The sequence below is a fragment of the Alosa pseudoharengus genome, unplaced genomic scaffold, assembly GCF_046254945.1.
Source record: "Alosa pseudoharengus isolate Yale_2024_CS ecotype anadromous, Long Island Sound unplaced genomic scaffold, YU_APseudo_1.1 YU_APseudo_1.1_scf_12, whole genome shotgun sequence".
In the NCBI taxonomy this organism is placed as follows: Eukaryota; Metazoa; Chordata; class Actinopteri; order Clupeiformes; family Clupeidae; genus Alosa; species Alosa pseudoharengus.
Window position 1 is genome coordinate 14645385 of NW_027468587.1, and position 15031 is coordinate 14660415.

At 46.1% G+C, this 15031-nt stretch overlaps 1 protein-coding gene across 1 annotated transcript in view; it reads left to right on the forward strand.

Moving 5' to 3' along the window:
* Nucleotides 1–1160: 1160 nt before the first annotated feature.
* The window catches only part of ibtk (inhibitor of Bruton agammaglobulinemia tyrosine kinase), a 29017-nt gene continuing 15146 nt past the window's right edge, over nt 1161–15031 (forward strand). Inside the window, exons 1-14 of the mRNA XM_076280208.1 lie at nt 1161–1328; nt 2566–3470; nt 4309–4405; nt 4846–4970; nt 7355–7465; nt 7955–8125; nt 8476–8593; nt 9039–9219; nt 10483–10606; nt 10888–11065; nt 12071–12230; nt 12633–13349; nt 13771–13857; nt 14851–14933. Of these exons, the coding sequence (XP_076136323.1) occupies nt 3141–3470; nt 4309–4405; nt 4846–4970; nt 7355–7465; nt 7955–8125; nt 8476–8593; nt 9039–9219; nt 10483–10606; nt 10888–11065; nt 12071–12230; nt 12633–13349; nt 13771–13857; nt 14851–14933 (2482 nt within the window). The 5' untranslated portion in view covers nt 1161–1328; nt 2566–3140. The remainder of the gene's footprint in view (nt 1329–2565; nt 3471–4308; nt 4406–4845; nt 4971–7354; nt 7466–7954; nt 8126–8475; nt 8594–9038; nt 9220–10482; nt 10607–10887; nt 11066–12070; nt 12231–12632; nt 13350–13770; nt 13858–14850; nt 14934–15031) is intronic.

Below are 15031 nucleotides of genomic sequence, written 5' to 3' on the forward strand. Positions count from 1 at the left end.
TGCTTGCAATAGTAAGTCCCTTCACCATACTTGCATACCTTACACTGCCCCCCCCCCCCCCCCCCCCAATACACAGCACATTGTCTCATGAGGAAGCTTCTCCAACACACATATTGCACACTGCCCTCTCCCCACATACACAGCACACTATCCCATCTCCCTTGTCATCCCCCCAATACACACACCAAGACCCCTGGCAGTTGGGTTAGCCCCTTGAGCCGTGGATCTGCCCAAGGTTTCTTCCTTAGTAAGGGAGTTTTTCCTTGCCCCTGTTGCTCTTGGGTGCTCCTTGTTGGTCCCCCCCCCCCCCCCAAATCCCAATCCTCCCCCACCTTTTTTAATGCAGCCCTTGCCACTTAATCTACTAAACCCCTCTTCTACTGCACCCCCCCCCCCCCATAAGTGCACAAATAGGCTGACACCAGACATAATTTCACTGCATTTCTTACATCCAGTAACTATATGCATGTGACAATAAACTTCCTTGTATCCTTGTATGTAAGCTTGCAACCTCTAGACTGCCCTGCTGAAAAATTATGTTTTTGCATGATTTTTGATGGTTTCGCTGGTTTGACCAGCTTGATGTAGACCAGCTTAAGATGTTTTTTGGCGGTTAAGCTGGTTGGACCAGCCTATGATGGCTGGTTTTGCTGTCATACCAGCATGTTCAGCTTGATAAGATGGTCCAGCATGACCAGCAGGTGGCCCAACCAGCTACCATGAAAAACCATCAAGAGCTGGTATGACTATGAGGTCATCTTAGACCAGCGAAACCCAGCTTTTTTAGATTTTTTTTTCAACAGGGAAATTTGAAAGTGAAGATTTGAGACAAAATGACGTCAAATCAGAAATTGGCAAGGTTTTTATCACAGCCGCACAAGCCGCCTGTGCCATCTAATGGGCGGGTGCCGCGAACGAAATGTAGCCTATTATTAAAACACACACGCGCATAAACACTGCAAAAAACAATAATACAAATACATAATTTGGCTACTTTTTCTTCCCTTTAATGATCTTCATCAGGGCTCACAGTTTAGCCTACTGGGCTTGGGAGAAAAGATGACCCACTGACCAAGTTGCTTTAAAACTACGTAATATCTTGTAACACTAGCGTCCAATCATCATACGGATTGGATCATGCTTCCACCAATAGGAGATTCTCTTACTAACACGTTCCTCTCCTGTTTTAGCCTTATTACCTAATAACAGGTTTCCAGCTAGTCTGCCAATTTTATCGGAAATTGACTACTATTCATTTAACGATGAAAGTCTGGAATTGCATCGCTGAGACGATCTCAAATAACTCCGTCATCTTCATCTAGCGGCAGGTGAGAAAGTGAAATATGACCAGCGGAGACTGTTCTGTGGCTGGGCTGGGCTGGGCTGCTGCTGGCTCAGCGCTGCAGCGATGATCATGTGTCATAGATTCACATAGACTTTCCTCTGTAGTTTATTAGTTGTTGGCTGGTTGAAGTAAACATAGAAAAGATACATCTGTTCTCAGATTTTATGGTGTGGGGCATTATTTAGATCATTCGTTTTTTTGTTTTTTTTACGTGCTGTTGCTGGACTAGGATGTAGGGGTTCGCTAGCTAGCTAACGTCACGTAACGTAACGTAACGTAAGCTAGCCGTGATAGCGTTAACTCAGATCCTTACCTTTCATACCTTTTCAGATTGCAGTGTTTCAATATTAGCCTCAAAACCTACCATACACACTGTGTCGCAATAGCACGGCAATTATAATATATCCTAATTATTGGTTTCCTGTGTGGGCAGCTGTAGCAACTTGTGCTGCTGCAGTGCCTGTACTACATGTATCAAGTGTTTTGTAATCTAGCTATGACAGACGTGTCAAGTTTGTGAAACCAGGGGGCCAGCTACCACCTGGTACTGATGGCTATGTGCAGATATAACGCAGTGTTGTGAATAGCTGGCACTCCTACTAACGTTAGTGTAATGTAGACGACACATTCATACTTCGGGTTAGGTAACAGCAGTCAGATATTTCTGGTGCCCCTAGTTCAAATGGATGACCTGACTCTTGACCTCCGAACAACTCTGATCACCAGTACGAGTAGGCAGCTGGTGTTCTGCAGCGCATTACATTTATTCCACGAGTGGAAATGAAGTAGGCCTAAGTAAACAGCACTCGATCATTCGAATCTTGCAAATTGTTGTCAATGCTTGGCTGCTCTCTAAAGCTCAAAGGAAGTTACATTCATCATGTTGTTCTGGCACTTAATGACTTTGGAGAGGTGTGTGAGCATGTCATGTCAAGTAGAACATGATCTGTCCCCAAAGAGGCAATTGGTTGTGCAACGGTAGTAACACAAGATCAGAAACATATGCAATCAGACCATGCAAATACAACACAATTAAATACTGTATGAATAGGCAAATACACATAAACTTGTGCTGTGGGTGCTGACATATTTTACATATCTATTAAATCGATAGAAAGTGGGTGTGTCCTATGGCCCTTGACATAAGGCCTCTCTGTGTGTTTCACGTGCCTTTGGTTTCTAAATGTTCTGCATTGCTCATCTTCTACTTTTCTCTGCAGGTACCTCATACAATTATGGAGGCTTAAAAACGTGGTGTGTTTTGGGGGGAAGGGGAACTTTCCCCTTCAGCTAGAAGGACTGTTTTTTAATGGACATTGCAAGAGGGGTTGTAAACAGTGTTGCCTTTTTCCATGTAAAGAAATCATAGAATATTTTTTGAAAGATAATATATTTGTAAAAATTGTAAAAAGTGCTTATATATTTATATTTATATATAGTGTAATTATTGTATTTATACCTCTGTTTGTGCCAAAGGGTTGTAGTGTGTGTGTAACTGTCATGGTGGACTGACAGAAGGTGTGTTTCTGTGCCCTGGGGTTGCTAGGGTGCAGTGGAATCCCAACACAAGCACAATTCTAGCACCCCGAAAAAACACAAATTAGCCACCTTTGAAGTGTTACCTTTTTTTTTTAAATCTTTGCATTTCTATACCTTAAGCACAACCTGAGGCAGCAGGCAACACTGAGAGGGGTTCACAGAGAGGGGGGGGGGGACTGAAGTAGGCGGGGGGGCCTGAAGGTACCAGGTGGTTTGTTCTTGGGAGAAAGTTTGACCTTTGTGTTTGGGCATCACAATGAGCGTGGTGGCGTCACCCGACTGCACCCCTAAATGCCGCTCCGCTCAGCACGCGGACGAGGTGGTCGCGGCCATGACAGGTGGCTCAGAGGAGGGGCGTCTTTGCACCTTCCTGATGGCCCACTGCCACAATGCAGCCACGCTGCGCGATGGGTTTGGACGCACGGCGCTGCACCTGGCTGCCTCGCTGGGCAAGCGTGCTCTGCTAGAGTGGCTGCTGGACAGCAAGAGCGCCGACCTGCTGGCCAAGGACAAGGAATCCGGCTGGACCGCCCTGCATCGCAGCGCATTCTATGGCCACATCCACTGCCTCATGGCCTTGGTCAAGGTGAGCTATGCAGAACACAGTGGTGGAACCTCTGACCTCAGAAAGTAAAGAAAGTCCTTCCACATATTTGTTCCAAACCATTCACTAAACTAGCTGATTCAGCAACTCTTCAGCCAGGTAGATCAGTTAATTAGTGAAATCACCTGTGTTGCGTGTACAGGTAGAACCGATACATGGGTAGGTCTTTTAATCTGTAGTTTTCCTCCCTTGCCAAAATATGCTTGAGGGTAGCATCTCTTATCCCTGTTCTTCCCATTTACATTCCTTTAGAATACACTACTGTCCAAAGGGCACATATGATGTGGCAGTTTTTTTGTGCTTTCTGAACCTGTGACCTTTATGATGTTAGCGTCTCTTGCCCTACTTGTCAAGGCTCTGGAACACTTTCAGTAGTCTGGGATATACTTTTCTGCCTTCTCAGCAGTTTAAAGTTTGGACTTAACATCACCTGGTTAAACTGCCTGAAATTCTTATGTGTTGCTTTTGCAATATAGAAATATTGCACCAGTCGTCTAACCACAGTTAGGCAATTTCAGTACATATTTTTGTTTGTGATGATATATGTATACCATTGTTAAATTGCCTCTTATTGTGAAAGATTTTTCTTGTGTAGCTTTTTACACGCACCAGCTAAAACCTTGACATTTACTCGCAAGTCAAGTTGTTCAGAATTACCATTCACCAGAGCAACCATTCTGACATTTGTTTAGTCACAGACAGCTACTTGCCTTACAATAGCAGCCGCGCTCTCCGACTTTTAAATGTATCACTGGTGGTGGCATGGGGAACATTTAAGGGGAATGTGACAACTTATCCTGTGTGCATTTTGCCATTGCAGCATGGTGGACCACTCTCCATCCAGGATAAGGAAGGCCTGTCTGTTCTGGATCTAACCATGAAGGACAGGCCGGCTCATGTGGTCTTCAGAAACACAGGTGGGTGTTCCGCTCTGTGTGCTAGGTGGTTCCTTGTTTAAATAAAATGATTCAAATAATAACATAAAATGTAACTATATTGGTAGATTGATCCAGAAATTGATGGCAAGATAAATCGTTGACAAATGAACAGGCTGATAGTTGCACTTAGGCTTGTTTTTAGCTACATAGCTTTTTATGCACAATCAAGAGCTCTTGTGTTAAACAACACCGGATTGAAATGCATTAACCATTTCGTTTGACTATTCTTTCCTTTCCTTTTATTTCCTTCCATTTCATCTCTTTTCTGTGTTTTCTTTCTTAAGAAATGTTCTCAGCTGACCTTCTTTGCAGGACTATATATCATGTCTCTCCAGTCTTCCTTTGCAGTCACCGCTTGGTCAAGGTGAAAAAAGCTGTTGCTGTTACATGTTCACTCCAAGCTCTGTTTTCCCCTCCAGATCCCACTGAGGTATACACCTGGGGGAACAACGCTAACTTCACCCTGGGGCATGGCAACCATGAGAGCAGGCACCACCCGGAGATCGTGGATCTGTTTGCGAGGACTGGGGTCTACATCAAACAGGTGACTGCTGTGCCAATAGGCTCCCTGTGGTTCGTGCCCGAGGGGCGGGGCCGAATGCCTTATGTAACAGGCTGAAACCCTGACTTAGTATTGCTGAGTCCACTGCTTATCTCGCATGCTGGTGGAGTCGGAGTTGTAGTGCTTTCCTGTCAAAGCATGAAGCCTCGTAGGCTCACACACACTGTTGTAGTATATAGTGGTTGAGGTTTTAACATGAAAAACAAACAAATATTTGATTGACTCTGGTTTTGTCAGATAGCAGGTGTTACACACAATGCACTTTATCCAAAACATCTGCCACACACACACACACACACACACACACACACACACACACACACACACACACACACACACACACACACACACACACACACATGTTTACACACACCTGCTCACCTGAGAAAAGTGTCCCTTAGGGCCTAGGGCACAGAGGTCTATTTCAGCGGGGCTGGTAAAGAAAATAATCTGTTAACGGTGGCAACAGTTGCTATGACTGCTTTTCCTCTCCGTGTGTGTGTGTGGGGGGGGGGGGGTTTGTGTCTGTGCCGTGCGTGAACTTTAGAGGGCTCTAGCAACCTCTCCAAACAATCACCCCTCCCCCCTCCATTCCCCCACCTTGACCAGAGTATAGCTAGGTCAGAGTGACCCTTAAGGGAAAGTCTGTTTGTGTTTGTGTGTGTGTGTGTGTACACATTTTCCCCAGGAGGGGTAACGTGATCGACTGTCAGTGACAATGCGATATTGTCCTTGGTCCAGTATGGATTTGGGGATTTTGAGCTGGAGAGACCACGGCTTAATCTCCAGAGAGTGAGTGGATGAATGGGGCGGTGAGCACAGCATGAGGACCGTGGGTTGCTCGAGTTTCACACAGTGGTTCAGTGCCAAGGCCCCCCACCCATCCTCACACACACACACACACACACACACACACACACGCACACACGCGCGCACACACACACACGCACGCACGCACGCACGCACGCACACACGCGCGCGCGTGCTGATCCCACCCCCCAGAGAGGCATCTCACTCACTCGGTCTGCTCTACGGTTTCATCTTGGCTGGATATATGCTGTTAGTGTGATTAAACTTACTGGCACGCTCTTTTCCACTGTGTGTGTGTGTGTGTGTGTGTGTATGTGTGTGTGTGTTTGTGTGTGCGTGTGTGTCACTGTCACTGTCACTGTGTCTCTGTGGATGCAAGTAGCTTGGATATTGGTATCCAGTAGTTTATGTTTCAGCAGACTTCTACTCATCACCACTACACTGTCTGTGAACTCTGCCTCACACTTGGTTTGTGTTGTCTCTGCACCAGCTGTGGGTGGGTGTGGGTGTGTGTGGTTGCGTGGTTGCTGAGGAGCAGTTTTGTTCTATCTGCCCAAATTCCTGTTGAAAGTTGAAAGTGTCCCCTTTGTTTCTGTGTTGGTTTTTACAAAGGTCTCCTTGCTGATGAATAGGGATTCCAATAGCAATGTGTGTGTGCTTGTGTGTGTGTGTGTGTGTGTGTGTGTGTGTGTGTGTGTGTGTGTGTGTGTGGCAGGATCACATATCACCAACCTCTCACCAACCTCTTGATGTGTCCTATGCTGAAAGGAAAAGGCCATTGTTGCTCTGGCAAGGGCTACTGTGCAGATGCTTAGAGTTAAATATTAATCTCAAAATAACACACATTAATTAAATAAAACTACCTGTGTGTGTGTGTGTGTGTGTGTGTGTGTGTGTGTGTGTGTGAGAGTGTGTTATGTGCTTCCTGAGTAGGCTCTTGGCACACAGTAATGATCCTGATCCTGCATAGCTGTCATATGTGGTGTGTTGAGGCTTGAAGGGGCTGCATGTTGCATTAGTGATGATGTTTTCCCCAGCCTCGCCACTTGCACTTGCACCACAGCACAAACAACCTGTGTGTGTGTGTGTGTGTGTGTGTGTGTGTGTGTGTGTGTGTGTGTGTGTGTTTGGAGGGGGGGGGGGGTCTTTCACTGCTCCCCTGCTGTTGGCACAGGAGCAGGTGGGTCAGACAGAGGGCAGTGGGGAGAGATAGATGAAGGTCTGATGGAAGGAGATGAAACACGCATGTTCTTTTAGTGCTGCAGGTCTGTTTGTGACCCGGTTTTGTCCCAGGTTAAAGTGCCATCCCCTGGGAAATAATAATAAAGTTACTTTGTGTGTGTTTGTGTGTGTGTGTTAAACTAGAATAAACTAGATTTATGTCTGTCCCTGAAGGTCTGAATGACTTTTATGTCTCTGTCTGTGTGCAAAAAGAGTTCTCTGTGTATGTGTGTCTGAAGTTTTAACACGCCTCTCTCTGTGTGTGTGTGTGTGTGTGTGTGTGTGTGTGTGTGTGTGTGTGTGTGTGTGTGTGTGTGTGTGTTTTTGTCTTTCAGGTGGTGTTGTGTAAGTTCCACTCAGTATTCCTGTCTCAGACAGGTAAAGTGTTCACCTGTGGACACGGGCAGGGCGGACGTCTAGGACACGGGGATGAGCAGACCTATCTGGTGGGTGGATTCCTTCAGACATTCTGGTTTGTGTCTGTGTCTGTGTGAGTGAGCGTGGCATGCAATGTAGTTCTAAGAAGCATCATTTCTTCATTGAACTGCAGCAGATGCTGTGAAATGTTCTGTGTTACTATAGCTGATCCACACCCTAAATGACCCTCAGTCCTGTCCAGTCTCACCTGTGAGGCCGTGTCCTTTGGCTTGTATCCCACAGTGCCCCATTTCATAACGTACCCTCCACTCTCTGCACATCTCTCACACCCCACCACTCTCCCATTTAACCCACGCAAAGGCCTTTCTCACCTCCCACCTGCTTCATATCACTGATCTCATGTTCATGTTCTCACCTGTTTCTAACCCTCCCTGTACCCCAACCATGCGCCTTGGATGGTGGTGGGCCTCCTGTGTGACTTCTGTGTGCAGCAGTCTTACCTGTATCAGGTTCACCTGTCTTAACACCTCACCTGTGTCCAACCCTGCCTCCTCCAGGTCCCCCGCATGGTGGAGGGGCTCCTTTGTGACTACGTGTCCCAGGTGGCGGCGGCGCGAGATCACACGGTGGTGCTGACGGAGGAGGGGAACGTCTACACCTTCGGCCTCAACCGCTTCCACCAGCTGGGCCTCAACCCACCCCCTGCAGCCAGCCTGGTACCCAAACATGTAAGGAGGAGGAGGATGATGATGATGATGATGATGATGATTTTTTATTTTTAAACTTCTCTGGATTATGAGTGTGTGTGTGTGTGTGTGTGTGTGTGTGTGTGTGTGTGTGTGTGTGGCTCAGGGGCTACAATTTACAAATACAACTTGCCAACCAGTGATTTCCCTAATAAACACCCCATAGCTAGTGCAGTAGGTAGGGCCTAGCAGGTACAGCTAGCCTCAAAATACATCAATCAAACACAAATCGTTGTTAACTGCGCATGCAATGCAAATGTTGATGGGTCTTTCCCTCGCTCTCTCTCTCTCTCTCTCTCTCTCTCTCTCTCTCTCTCTCTCTCTGTTCATAGGTGTCATCTAAGACTCTGAAAGGGAGGTATGTCATTGGTGTTGCCGCCGGAAGGTTCCACACGGTCATGTGGACCCATGATGCGGTCTACACTGTGGGACTGAACGGGGGGCAGCTTGGTAAGTCTAGTCCAGACCACACTAGATCAGACCAGACCAGAGGTGCATGTTCCTAAAGTATCGTTGAACAACTACCATCATGACATGATAGACAGTTTTAACATTCAACAACGATACACAGTATTGGTTGGATTTGGAAAACATAATCCTGATCTATATCAAATTAGTTTTTACCTAAGCCAGTCCACACACCAGTCAGCACTTGATGGTTAAGACCAGTACACACCATGTAGTCTAGGCCAGTTCAGACCGGTTTCAGACCAGATTTCCCAGACCAGTCAGCAGCAAATAGTTTAGTTCGATCCAGATCAATCCAGGCCAGATAGTTTTTCCCAGTTCAGACCAGATTATCTAGATTAATTCAGACTACATAGTGTAGTCCAGTTCAGATCAGTTAGACTGCTCCACAATTTCATGTGTTGACCTATCGACCCTTGACCTGTAGGCTATTTGCTGGATCCCAACGGCGAGAAGTGTGTGACCTCGCCCCGCCAGGTGTCTGCTTTGCACTATAAGGATGTCAGTATCTCCATGGTAGCGGCCAGTAATGGTGCCACGGTGTGTGTGACGGTGAAGGGCGATGTTTACCTGCTGGCTGACTACCAGTGCAAGAAGCTGGCCTCTAAGTAAGTGTGTCGGAGTCAGGCATATTTTTAAGTTTTTGAAGTAACTCAATGTAGGAATACCACTTTTGTCAATGTTCAACATACTGGGTGCCCACTTAGTGCTTTTGTATAAAAACTGACAAAAAGGGTCATGCTCCTTACCGCGACAACAACGCTACATAGTGCAACACCAGGCATTCTGGGTGCGTATCGGCAATGCCAGACTCAAACATGAATCATCAAAATGAGTTTGAAGTTGTTATTTTAAGATAAAAGATCTACACTTTGTTGCTTTAAAGTTAGAACCTAGACATAATGGGGTGCTGTTTAGTATTAGGGCTTAAAAGTGGGGTAAGCGATTGCGCATGACATCACATATGTTTATGTTTATGTTTGATAAGGCACATTTAAAATACAGTTTACACTGACTAAATTTAAGTTAGTTTTAAATTTAAAACTATAGTGATTGAGCAGACGCTTTTGTTCAAAACTACGCACATTATATTTTAACCAAGGACCAAACGGAACACCAGATAGGTAGCTCTACCCTCCCTTCAGTATTCCCGGAGAAACTCCACACAGGGATTTGTTATTGTTTGTGGGACAGTTTCCAATTTTCGGAGCCTGGGTTGCCTACAGACCTTTTTTGGTTGTACAGTGTACTCATCTGATGGGCAGCTAGCGGATTGTGAGGAGATGTTCGCTGAATGTGTACGTGAATGCGTACGATCGCTGACTGCATCTTTAAAGTTCTCAGGCACAGCGCTGGAATTCAGGTGTAGGTCAGGCTATTTAAGATATGAAAGTAGAGCATTATATATAGATCTATCGGCGAAGAACATTTATGATGACCTCAGGCACAAAACTGTTCTTTGCTTTAGGCCCTGCAGTATGCTTTTAGAGTTAGAGCCTTGTCATAGTGGGAAACTAAATAGTCTTCTCTGTTCTTTTGTGACCAGTGTAGTACTGTTGTTTGTTTGATCTTGAGTACATTTGAGTGATGATTCTTTAGGACTTCCAGTAAAGTCAAGTCTGTAAGAACAACCACTTCTATTTGACAAGTTTCTATAATTTGCTTTCTTAATGGTCTGTTCTTCACTTCGTTCCTAGTTTGGTGCCTCAGTAACAGGCCTCACCACAGACGTTCAGTTTGAGATGTATGCCTGGTTATTAGGATTGTTATGACCATGAGGTGTTGGTGGTGTTTATCCTGCTGGGTCCAGGCATGCTCTGTTATTCTGAATGGCCTTGTGACCCAGTGATTGTATTTTATTTTCTGTTCAGGCAACTCAACATTAAGAAGGTTCTGGTGACCGGCGGGACTCTGGACCATCGCGTGGACCCCCAGTTGCTTAACGAGAACGGGGGAGAGAAGGCCGCCATCTTAGCCTTGGACGAGGCTGGACGGGTGAGTAACAATGTTTTCTTCTCTTTTTAGCTACGAAAGGCATGAAGAAATCTCAAACTTTAAGCCCATCAGACTTTGTTAGGGTTTGTTAAAGACTTTGACCACAGTGATGTCTCCTCTATTTTCTATTCATTTTATGGTTACATTTATGCTGTACAGGATATTTCTATGCTGATGAGTTGTGTGCGTGTGTGTGTGTGATGTGTAATATAAGTTCTCTCTCTCTCTCTCTCTCTCTCTCTCTCTTTCTCTTTCTTTCTTTCTTTCTCTCTCTCTCTCAGGTGTTCTGCTGGCGTTCCGTGGGCGGAGCCCTGAGGCAGTGCAGGTGGGCGTACGGCCGCCAGGTGTTCATGTCCGACATCGCCCTCAGCAAGAGCAACATGATGTTCGTAACGCAGGAAGGAGAGGGCTTCAGTGGCCAGTGGCTCGGGGAGTACAAGAAGATCACAGACAAGAAAGGTACACAGAACACAATATTTAGAATGCTATCGTAGGAGGACAGCGGAATCACATCTATAGGCTCCTGGGCAACAAAGACTGAAGTGGATATCACATATGCAGCTTTCTGGACAAAGACATCACGGTAAAGACAGGTACCGTTGACACATCTGTGGGTATGTGCGTAGGAGAACTCCCAATAATAAAGATCAAAGCACATTGTGTCTGCACAGGCAAGAAAGATGCAAAGCACAAGAGCCCTTTTTTAAGTTCCTTTCATTGGACAGACACACAAACCCACACACACATAGAAAAAGATAAAAGCATAAAACCTGCGTGTAAGGAACACTACTGACTAATCAAGTAGTTCAGTTCTCACTCTGAACAGTGTAGCACATGAACCACATCAGCTTGCATTGTAGCAGGAAGGAACAACCTCACCACAGGACTTTAACTTCCCCTTCCTCATCATCTTATGCCATCCTCACACCAGAAGACTGAAACTATTTGAAAGGACAGTCTCAGACCCTCACACATCTAAAGACAAGTCATAGAGTTTTTAAGTCACAGACTAGTCGCAGACTATGATTTTGCAGCGTCTAGGGATCTTGCAGGGTCACTGTTTACTGGACTGCAACTAGATTCCTTAAATTATTTCCCATCGTGAATAGATATCAACAGGATATCAAATGATATCCTGCTCATATCAAAGACATATTTTAATGTTTCTGCAGCATTGTTTCATGTGTGACATCCCTAATCGTTATAGAGTTGTTCTATAACTTGGAATAGCCGACTAATAATTTATACAAAACTAAATCATATAGGCTACAGCTGTTGCCTACGTGCCTACTGGTCAGGGTTCGGCAACCCTCCGGTTACAAGTCCGAAGACCTAACCAGTAGGACACAGCTGCCCCTAGTAGCTATAGTAGTCTGCTAAATAGTAGCTATAGTTGAGCTAGTTGAACTAGAGTTGTATATTTAGAAGGGTGAAGTCACTATGTCCATCTCCTTGCCCAAACAGACCCGACCGGGGCGGTGGAGGTGTGTGGCCACACGGAAGGTGGAGGGGTGTATGAACGCATCCGTCTGGAAAAGCTTCCCTACGTCCACCGAGCCGTCAGCATTACGGTCGACTCCAAGGGACGCAACTTTGCCGTCCTACAGTCTGACCCTAAGACCAGGTACCAAATACTGACCGACAGTCGATAGTTGAATAGCCACTGGCCATTGCAAGGACAATATCACTAAACTCACAAGACAGTAAAATAACACATTGGCTTGTTGTACAGGTTGAATTGTGTTTTGAATGGTTAAATGTGCATCATAAATGTCCTTGATTTGATTTAAACCACATTGAGATATTCTGGACAGGAATCCCTCTCCTTGTTTTCTTGGCCTCCGTACCATCATCTGTATATAGCCTTGGGTTAAACTTGTTTTTTGGTTTGAGCCATGTAGTTTTTTATACCACCCTTCACCGTTTGACAACATAGTCAAATGTCTTCAACTCTTTGTCATGTGGGGTGGTGAAGTCACTATTGTGTTTTACACTATTGCATTTGTGTTCCCCTCCTGTGTTCCAGTCTGTATGAGATTCCTACCGTCTCCATGTCCACGTTCTCCGATCACCTGCGCGCGCTCCGTGCCGAGGCAGACGAGATGGACAGCATCCACGATGTCACGCTGCAGGCCGGTGACCGCACCTTCCCCGCCCACAAGTACATTCTGTCCGTGCGCTCCGACTTCTTCCGGAAGCTTCTGTTCCGTGAGGGCAGCCAGGGTGACGACGGCGGCGGCGGAGAGGACTGGGACGACGAGGAGGAGGTGCGTCGGAGCGAAGACGCGTCCGGCTGCGACCTGCTCGTCCTGGAGAAGGTCCCGGCGGAGCTGCTGGAGCAGGCGCTGCAGTTCGTCTACGCGGACACGTGCGAGATGCTGACCCACGGCGCCCGGCCCAGCGTCCCACGCGTCAACGCCACCAACAGCGCCAGGAAGCCGGGCCACAACCAGCAGAAGCAGAACCAGCAGAACCAGCAGGAGCAGCTGATCCACAGCCTGCAGGAGCTGGGCCTGGGGGACAGCCTGCGGGGACGCTCGGCGCTGGAGGTGTACCGCTCGCTGCCGCCCCCTACCCACGTGGAGGGGGATAACAGGGACAAAGAGAAGCCCAAGGGGAAAGGCCCCAAGCCTGGCAAGAAGGGCAGCAAGGGCGGTGGTGGGAGCGAAGCGGGTGGTCCCAGCCCAGTGAAGATGCTGCAGGCACTGGCTAAAAGACTGGGTCTGGGCAGCCTCTCCAACAGGTGAACAGTCTACAGTGGGTGGTGACTGGATGTAGCTTTGAGCTTCTGGGAAGGCGAAGATATACAGTATGCATGTATCTGTTGTGTTTATGGGAATTAGCTGAATATTTGGAAAAGAGTGTTGAGCCTGTCGGTATTACAGTGATAACCGATTCAGTTGCTTTTAGCATAAAATTGGATTTCAATCCGATTACACAATTTTTACATGACCTATTTTAATCGGAGTAATCAGTATATTAGACTGAAATCTGTTTGTATGTAACTACACTGACTGATTAGGGCAGCTTATTTTCCTAGATATACATCTTTGGAGAGGTGGCTTTAAGGTTTTGTGGTCTCACAGCTATGGTATTGTACGGTATGTCATGGGTATGTTTGTTGAGTAAGCCAGCAATTGAACATAGATGTTGTTTATTGGCAGGTTGGAAGGTGTGAAATTTGAGAATGGCACAGTCACTGTGACGGCCAAGAAGACGGGCAGCAGACCAAAGTTCAACCAGAAGAAATGGTAGGTGTCGTGCAGTAGAGTAATCCACGTTCACTGCGCTGTCAGTCTAGTATGGGTGCCCTTTATGGAAGGTGCCAGCAACACCAAGGTCATGGGTTTAACACAATGCTAAAGAAAATGTAAGTGTAAATGTAGCATTGGCATTGTCTACCACGTACGGGCCCTGTGCCCATGTGGGAACCGGGTTCGAGTCTGACCTGAGGTCATTTCTGTAGCCAATCCCCATCTTTCTTTCACCCACTTCTTGTTCACTCTCTCCTGTCCTGTCAAATAAGGCAAGAAATCCCCTAAATCATAGCTTCAAATACTACTAAATACCCAAAAGTAACTTCTATGTGAGCGTAATGTAAATTGTAAATGTAGATGTCGGTGAGCACCAGACTATGCAGATGAGGGTGGCACTGGCAGCTCTCTCTCAGCTTCTCCCTGTGGCTTTATGTCTGTAACTCTCAGCTCTCCTGTAAAGAGGTTGTTGGGAGCTGTCTACTGTAGTCAGCACAGCTGCTCAGAGTCTGACACGAGCGACCTTTCAAGGACGCCTCCTCCCTGCTTCCAAATGCCAGCTAGATGTTTTTTAGAGCAGTTTGGTCCCGCTCTCTTCTGTTGTGTCCTTAGTAGAGTTGACTAAAGACAGTGAGCAGTGTGTGATTTCTTCTATCTCCTGTCCGTTCTCATCATTACACGTTATGAACACTAGCATCAATTGGTAGCCTAACTTCACTTTATGAAACTTGTTTTCATATAAGATGTACTGTGTAACCATTAGTAGTAAATTAAGAACAGACCACTTAAGCAGATCACTTAATGTCTCTTTATTGAACCACCATTTTTCATAGGAGAAGTATGATGTAGTTCTAACCATTATTTAATTGAACAAAGTGCAGAGTGCTTAAGGACAGTTGATGGTCGTGTTATTCACCTCTGTGTGTATGCAGGTTGGATGAAGTGTTTATTTGGTTCTGATTTCTCTGTGTCTTGATTCTGTGTTTACAGCACCTACCTGTGTGATGTCACACTTCGAGCTGAGGATGGCAAAGAATTCCCCTGCCACAAATGTGTCCTGTGTGCACGATTGGGTAAGAAAACTAACGGCTAGACTAGAGAAGTGCCATTGTACTTTTCAGTATTCACTGATAATGATAATCATCTTGAGAGGTTGTGTAGACATCAGTGT